Below are 8,191 nucleotides of genomic sequence, written 5' to 3' on the forward strand. Positions count from 1 at the left end.
GGGGGGGGGTCCAAAACAAATGCTGATATCCAGACAACACATCTAGAGCTCCCCCTGGAGGCCTGGAGCTCTGACATCGTGTTGTCTGATACGCAGTGTTTGTTTTGTATTTCCATGTGTTGTTGTTGTTTGTGTGTTCGCAGCGTGTTGGCCCTCGTCAGCCACCGTACATCTGAACTCGTCTTCATTCAGTGACTGTATCAGCTGGATGTGATGTTGACAGAATCTGTCACAGTCAGGAGGTGAAAACACAATCAGCTCCACCCACAGCTGTGACACCTGAGAATAATCATCTGATGATTTAATGTGAAACAGTCGAAATACATTTATGACTCTTATTTGCCGTCACTTGAACCAGAGTATGTTCGCTGTGTGGTGTTCGTACTTCTACTTCAGTAAAACATTGGAGAACTTCCTCTGCCCTCCGTCAGACAGGTGTGTGGTGTGTTGGTCAGGTAAATGAAGTTGGGGGGGAAGTTTAATAAATGACTTGCAGAAAAAACAACTTCCCCAAACCATGAAAGAGCTGTTATGGTATCAGGTGATAAAATAATCAAATCATGTGACCTCACTCAGGGTCAAACACTGAGCGTGTCTGCAGGTTTGATTTCTGTTCCATTAATTATTGATCGTCTTTCCCTGAAGAGACGTTCAGTTCAATCTCAGAGGACTCGGTTCATTCAGCCGAAGACAGACCGGGACCACGCAGACCCTGAAACCTCCAAACACAATTAGTGAAGCAGAAGAGTTCATGGAAACACTGCAGATAGAATAAATATAAAAACTGATCAAACTCATTCACCTCATGACTCTGAGTCTGATTTCTGTGAAACTCAGAAGAATCTCAGTGTGTTTGTTTCTCCTCCGTTCAGGATGTCGTCTTTTCCTCCGGAGCGTCTCCTTGGAGACAGGGAGCCACTTCCTCTTCCTGTCCCTCGTCTCCTGCTGAAGCTTCTCTGACTTTAAGTTAACGAGAGATAAACGAGGCACAGGGAAGATGGCCGACAGCTGCTTTTAGACTGAGTCCTGGTCCTGAGGACAAAGGTCCATTTTAGTCTCAGTCACAGAGTCTAGTGTTTGTCAAGAGTCAAGACTTTAAATGTGGCGGTCACCTTGAGTTTCAGTCATTATTGAATTTACAACACAGACTGTAAATAAAGATGGACGCCACAGATTTCTGAAGCTGCTCCACCGTTGCCATCATGGCAGTGTCTGACTCCGTCCCCTAACTCCCAGCTAATCTAAATATGGGCAAAGAGGAGGAGCATGGGTGGAGCTGAGACAGTGGTGCATACACTCACCCACCTGTCACTCAAAGAGGCCACATCCCCAATCCTCCATAACTGTAGTCCTTAATAAAATGTAAACAGGTGAGTTATATTAACAGGTGAGTTATATAAACAGGTGAGTTATATAAACAGGTGAGTTATATAAACAGGTGTCATGAAGGAGGAAATTATCTCTAGAGACCAAAACAGTTTTTGTACCAGGCTGTAAACATGTTTATTTCTGCTGTAAAGTTGGACAGTTTAACATGGGAGTCTATGGGGACTGACTCACTGTTGGAGCCAGACTCTAGTGGTCGTTAGAGGAACTGCAGGTTAATTGTTTTCTGGAGGTTGATGATTGGTTTACAAGACTGAGCAGTGTTACTTTTTCATCCTCTCATGCTGAACTGAGGACAGACTGGACGCTCAGCGACTCACTAGGCTAGGACGCGACAGGCTAGGGCTGGTTAGCATGCTAACATCAGTAGAATAAGAGCTAGAAATGGAAGCAAAATAAATAAAACATTGACGTTGCTTTCCAATGTTGGAGACAGCTGTTGGTGGGTGGAGGAATGAAGTTCGATACTTATTCACGTTTTCTAGACTGGTGAGTAAACTGCTAATGCTAACGGTGGCTATGAAGCGATAGCAAAAACACAAATATTGCTCTTTCAATCAAAACTGCTTTCGAAGATTTCACCACCGATAAACACGCCTTCACAGAGAGACTCAAGTCAGGCTGCAGGGTCCAGATGTGCCACAGGGGGCGCTGTGCAGCAGAGAGTACAGACTCACTCCCACAGCTGGAGGGAACCACAGACTGAACCTTTAAACCCGGTCTGAAGAGTTCAGGATCAGGATGAAGCTCCACACGCAGCAAAAACCAGACCTGTCAGCAGAGGAGTGATGTCACCGTGTGAGTCCTCATCTTCTTTACAACAATTTGTCAAAGTGCTGGACACACACACACACACACACACAGCTCAGAGCCTCCTCTCTTCTGATTGGCTCACAGACCTGTTGTTACTAGAGCTGCAGAGAGAAGCCTGAGAGAGATGTAAAACTACACTGAGATGGTTTTTATATCTTCTGATGGATCAACACTTCAAATAAAACACAGAAGAAGAAACATGAGCTTTAATAACAATCATGGTTCTGATGTTAACGTCTCTGTTTGGCCTTAATTCAGACTCCCCTGCATCATGAGGAATGAGCAGATTTCAGGTAAAAACACTCAGAGAAACCAAATCCTACAAGGTTTGGATGGTGGGTCCAGGTGGGCGGGGCTTGGTGACTGCTTTGTTGTGACATCACAAAGTTCCAGAAGTCCTGACGGCTGGTTTTAAGGCTCAGTTTCTGAATACAGGCTGTGTGCATTTCTCTGTGGACTGAGGCTTTGATACTTTCACAGTATTAATATAGAAGCTAGAGCTGATCTATAATCTATAATCAGGAGGACATGTAGGACATTATCAGTTGTGTTGTTTTTGTTATTGACTGTTTTAATTATTCACACATGTAAAGGCAGAACTAGGGACGGGGTTGAGAATTGGTAAAAGCTGGAAACTCTTTGTGCGTCTCCATGTGAAACTTTAGTCTCTATTTATTAAATCAATTTAAAAAAGAAAAACTAATTCAGAGGGATTTCAACTTGATTTATTTGTAATCCTGAGTGTTGGTCCACTGCAGCTCACATCTGTACAGTGTAATGTTGATATGCTGAGTTCAGGTGTTAGCGCTGTGACGTCTCCATGACGACAGGTAGACGCAGGTGTCTGAAGGGGAAACTGGAGCCGCTTCCTCCTTCACTGTGTTTCATTCAGTCGCTTGTAAACAGGTTGTTTTTTTGAGCTGAGTGTGGCCTGGTCAGAAACACTAATTCATTATATCTAATCAGCTGTGTGACGTTTGGCTTCCTCCAGACCAACAGAATGACTGAATGATTGCACCTCCCTCACTTCTTGACCCGGACCTGGACTCAGCGGGTCTGTACGTGTCTGCAAACTTCCCGACACACCACGAAGTCCAGGTGTCTGGAGTGACCAGGTCAAAGCTGAATCTCCCTGCAGAGCCGACCAAAGGCTCAGAGACACTTCTCACATAATGTTCAGGTAAAATCTCAACCTCAAGTTCCTGACGGTGCTTGAAGTGTCCCTCAGTATCGTTTGTCTTCAGGCGGCGTCGCCACCATCACCTCTTTGTTCCCAAAGTCCCAGACAGCCGTGGCGTGGAAGGCCATGTTGGAGAAGACCACCAGGTACTCGAAGAAGGCGAACAGGGTGTAGACTGTGGGGGGGGCAGAGTTTCTGTTAATGAGGATTAAGACTTTAAAGCCTTTTTAACAGACAGTTTGTAGTTTGTGTGTGAACAGCTGCTTCATGAACCTGAAGGCCGAGCTGAGCTGAGACCGTCTGGTCTACGGAGGATTTTCTCTTCGTGTCACCAGCTGGTAACGCACAGACAAAATCCTCCGTAGACCAGACCGTCTGATTTCAGTTCGCTCTGCCACGTAAGACCACGCCCCCGTGGACCAGGTCCTCTGAAGGACCGGACTCTGACCGGGACTCAGCTCCGGTCTGATCCCGGTTCAGAGACACGTGGACACGTTATCTCCTCAGGACCTCAGAACCTGGACTGATCCGGATCGGACGGACTCGGACACGTACCTCCTGTCTCGCAGTAGTTGTTGTGACGTCTGAAGAAGTACGCCGCGGCCGCACAACAGCTGACGTTGAACAGGAAGAGACGTACTTTCCATCGATACGACGTCACTTCCTGAGATACGGAGAGAAACAGAACCGGTTTGTAGATAACGACCACAGAAGAAGAGGCGCCCTGAAGTGATGTGTTCATGATAATCAGGGTTTTGAACTTCATTAGTGAACAGGACAAAGTTCAGAAACACGTTATGATCTATATTCATGTGTAAACAGGAACGTGACTGAGTATTAAACATCTGCAGTGACTGACATCCAGAGGCGGAGCGAGGGGGCGTGGCTTATCATATAAAATAACTTTCCCCTCAGTGTCTCTAACTCGACCCAAAGATCAATGAAGTTCTTTGATCAACTGTTTCACTTTAGACTTTTCATTTACATTTCATCATCTGTTCATAACTTCTTATTTATTTCCTGTGTGTGTAAATATGTTTCTCTCTCCCTGTCAACAAATCAATATTTATAGAAATCAGCTAAATCTATAGAAATAATCAAAAGCTGTCAGTTGTTCTCTGGATGCTGATATATTATATTATATTATATTATATTATGTCTTTTTATGTTATCACTTAGTTTTTGTATCACCAATAAAAAGTTTATTAAAAAAAATCTACTGTGTTTCTATTCAACCAATGATGTAAATGTGAGCTGCGACCTGTCGTGACTCTGTTGCCTTTAAATGAAGCGATGGCCTCAGGTTCTCCAGAACTCGCCGCAGAATAAAGAACATTAACAGCCGCTTCCTCTTTGAATCAGCTGATGAAGGTTTCCTGGACACGTCGCGTCATGTGACCGACGGTGAGGAGTGCAGGTTAGATGAAGATGAAGTGGTGTGAATGACTGTCAGCAGGTTTTCTCTCTGTGTGTGTGTGTGTGTGTGTGTGTGTGTGTGTGTGTGTGTCTGTGTGTGTGTGTGTGTGTGTGGTCGGGGGGGGGCTGAAACAGGGAACGACCAAAATAATGTTTGAGTCAGACGTTAAATTTGGAACTCGGTGTGTTTCCTGCTCGAGCGTTAGAACTGATCTGAGTTCAGAGAAAACTTCCACGTCTGGTTCCCGCTCTGCTCACATCATGTTGCTGAGGAACAGGATCAATGTCTTCACTTCTCTTTTCTCTTAAAACACACAGCGCTGCACGTCGGTCTGAGGCTGAGAGCGAGAACAGGCTGGACCCGGCGAGGAAAGCTTCACCCTCCTCCTCAGTGATCAGTTACACCTCCTCAGGACCAGAACCTCCTCCGGGTCAGAGAACCTCCTCAATCCATCACTGCACCAGGACTCGTAGGTCGGGTACCATACCATAAACACAGTCCGAGTTCACCGTGAGACGCTCCTGTCTCTCTCCCTCTGGGGATAAATCTGAATCCCTGCCTCTGAATAAAAGAAGAAATGGGTCACGTCAAGTATCACCAGCCTCCTTCAGACCCTCCATGACTCCAACAGAACCTGCTCTCCTGCTTAAAGCAGCTCTTTGTAAGTTAAGCCAATGCTATATATCGTTAGCATTAGCAACTGTTTACTGACCAGTCTAGAAGAAACGTTGTGAGTTCAGCATCAAATTTCATTCCTTTACTCTATAAAACATCTGTCTCCAGAGGTGACGAGTTATAACAGCAAACAGCTGTTAATGCTAACGTTAGCTATGTAGCAACAGCATAACTTACAAATAGCTCCTAAGCACGATGTAAGGACATGAAGAAACTCTTCAAGCACCTGTAGAGAGAAGGTAAGAACCACTAACACTCCTCTGCGTCCACTAGAAGTTCAGCAGCACCAAAACCCTCTCAAGAACCACGTGTTCCTCCTCCAGAACCTGAAGAACCACCTCAAGGGCCAAGACAACCTACGCAAACCTGCTCAAGGCGGACTGAGGCAGCTGGACACGAAAGGACTCTCACAGCACCCCTGGGACTTGTCCTCAAACCTCCTCAAAGACCCCAAACGCTCCTCATTGCTTCTAGCACCACAAAACCTCCACAAAACCTCCACAGTACCTGTCAAAACTTCACGCACTTCTTAAACCACCACAAGAGCCACTGACCGTCCTAAAGGAGCCGCACAACCCTCTGAAACTCCTCCAGCTCTCCTGGAAACCCTTCAAGGACCAGCAGGACCTCCTAAACCACCCAACAGCCCCCCACAGCTCCGTCCCCAGGTGTTTCCCGTCCACAACAATAAAAAAAACCTGCTCTGTGTTCATGAAGTGGATCTGCAGCTCTGCAGCGCCCTCTGCAGGTGGAACCTCATCACCAACATCTTACTGGCTGATAGATCAGCGCTCAATCTGTCAAGACATTCATATGGATATTTTGTCAATGTTGATCAACATGTGATGTTTAATACAAAGCTCCGATGCATTACATGAAAAACCACCGTCACATGTCTGAAATAAAACCTTGGAAATGATTCCAGGGTCCAGAGAGCCGCTCTTCTTCATCTCCAAGTCACAACCCACTGAAGACGATCCTGCCTGGTCGCCTTCCTTCAGCGAGGACACTTGCTGCTTCCCGCTTCATCAGCTGCACCGCTGGACAACCACGGCGCCGAGGACTGAGACGCCACAGTCTGAATGTTTCATGGCATTTCTTCATTAAACTAAAACAAACTGTAACTTCAGCAGCTGACAGGAAGTTGCTCACGGTCACATGATGACAGAGGACACGCACAGGCGCCGCCTCGCTCTCTGCGTCGACCTGCAGCCGTACGAACCAGCGCCGCTCGCCACGCGTCACAGAGCTGCTGTGACTGAAGCTGCAAACTCAAACTTTTTCTTCACGAAACTTGAGTTTTTGTCGACATTTTTACAAATTGAACAAAAACAAAAGGTCACATTCATTTTAATGTGAATGTTCTACGCTCTGATCATTTCAGACGGCTGTTTGCAGTACTTGTCATTTTATATAGTATTTCATATAGATATACAGAGTATATATATATATATATATGTGTGTGTGTGTGTGTGTGTGTGTGTGTGTGTGTGTGTGTGTGAATATATATATTTTTATATTCATTGGTTAATTATATAAAACCATATCAGAGACATCTGGTGAGAAGAGAGCAGAGGGGGGAGGAGGTTTGTTTACCTCGGGGTTCACGTAGTATCTCCTGATCACCTGCCACAGCCGGCACGTAATGAGCATGTGCAGCAGCGAGCTCGCTATGAACACGATGAAACCGTTTTTATGAACACCTGCGGAGACAAACAGCTGGTCACCACGTCCACAGAGAAAATGTAAACAGTCAACACTTTGTAGAAAGGTTTTACAAAGAGAGAGAAGAGATCGGTGTTAACCCCCGACTCCAGGACCGGGGTCAGCTGACCGCGTTGGACTCACTGTACGTTTCTGTGGACGACACGTATGTGAGCAGCAGCAGGCCGGTGTTCTCGGCGAGGTTGCAGAGGAGCGCCAGCCCGCTCAGCAGCAGCTCCGGCAGCCTGTTGGCGAAGCGGCCGCGGTAGAAGTTGAAATACGCGGTAGCCAGCAGGTAGCGCGGCGCCGAGTGCAGGCCGATGCAGCAGCGCCAGATGTAGCGCTCCGGCACGAGGCTGATGGCGGCGCTGATGGACGGGAGGTAGTTTGACACCTGAGGGTGAGAGAAAGAACGAAAGACTCACAGCAAAGCTTTAAGTTAGAATCTGAAAACAACCAGACCCGTGAGAGGGAGCGGGTCAGTCACCTGTCAATGATGTCACATCCCCTCTACACATGCGTCAGCCTTCTGCTCGTCCACGCCGCGATGACTTACCTGACAGTGTGTGTACGTGGCGTCCTCGAAGTGGTAGATGAGTGAAATGAAAAGGCAGGCGATGAAGCCGGTCAGAGGGAGCAGAACCGTCGCCACGGTGAAGCTGGCGACCGGCAGCCGGATGAGGGGCCGGTCCCGGTCCAGGCTGCTGTACGGCCCCTGGAGCATCCTGGACACACTCAAACCACATGACAGGGTCACATGATCGAGCCCCACAACACATGATCTGAACAAGTTCATCGGGACCTCTTCAATAAGTCAACAAAGAAAACTTTTCTTTCTTTCTTTACTTTGCTTCATTTCTTATTATTCTTTCGTTTTCTTACTTTTTCTTTCTTTCTGTCTGAAACCAAGTTTCCACCAGAACAGGAGGATTTACTGATTAGCCTTAACTAGCTGTTCCTAATAAACTGACTGCAGGGTTGTATGACACTGATTAGGCTTAACTAGCTGTTCCTAA

General features: G+C 46.6%; 1 protein-coding gene across 3 annotated transcripts in view; it reads right to left on the reverse strand.

The window, feature by feature from the left end:
* Window positions 1–2,391: 2,391 nt before the first annotated feature.
* LOC111649299 (acyltransferase PGAP2-like) overlaps window positions 2,392–8,191 on the reverse strand; it is a 6,823-nt gene continuing 1,023 nt past the window's right edge. The window contains exons 2-6 of one of the 3 annotated variants that reach the window (XM_023399079.2): window positions 7,732–7,909; window positions 7,320–7,569; window positions 7,068–7,174; window positions 3,935–4,043; window positions 2,392–3,554 (exon numbers count right to left, since the gene is read on the reverse strand). In XM_023399079.2, coding sequence (XP_023254847.1) covers window positions 3,424–3,554; window positions 3,935–4,043; window positions 7,068–7,174; window positions 7,320–7,569; window positions 7,732–7,899 — 765 coding nt within the window. In that variant the 5' untranslated portion in view covers window positions 7,900–7,909 and the 3' untranslated portion in view covers window positions 2,392–3,423. Of the gene's footprint in view, window positions 3,555–3,934; window positions 4,044–7,067; window positions 7,175–7,319; window positions 7,570–7,731; window positions 8,186–8,191 lie in introns of those variants that run through there. The other 2 variants (XM_023399078.2, XM_023399077.2) reach the window with 2 other exon arrangements.

Source organism: Seriola lalandi, unplaced genomic scaffold (genome assembly GCF_002814215.2).
Source record: "Seriola lalandi dorsalis isolate HSWRI2012SDOR001 ecotype SW California unplaced genomic scaffold, Sedor1 jcf7180002050323, whole genome shotgun sequence".
NCBI classification, from domain to species: Eukaryota; Metazoa; Chordata; class Actinopteri; order Carangiformes; family Carangidae; genus Seriola; species Seriola lalandi.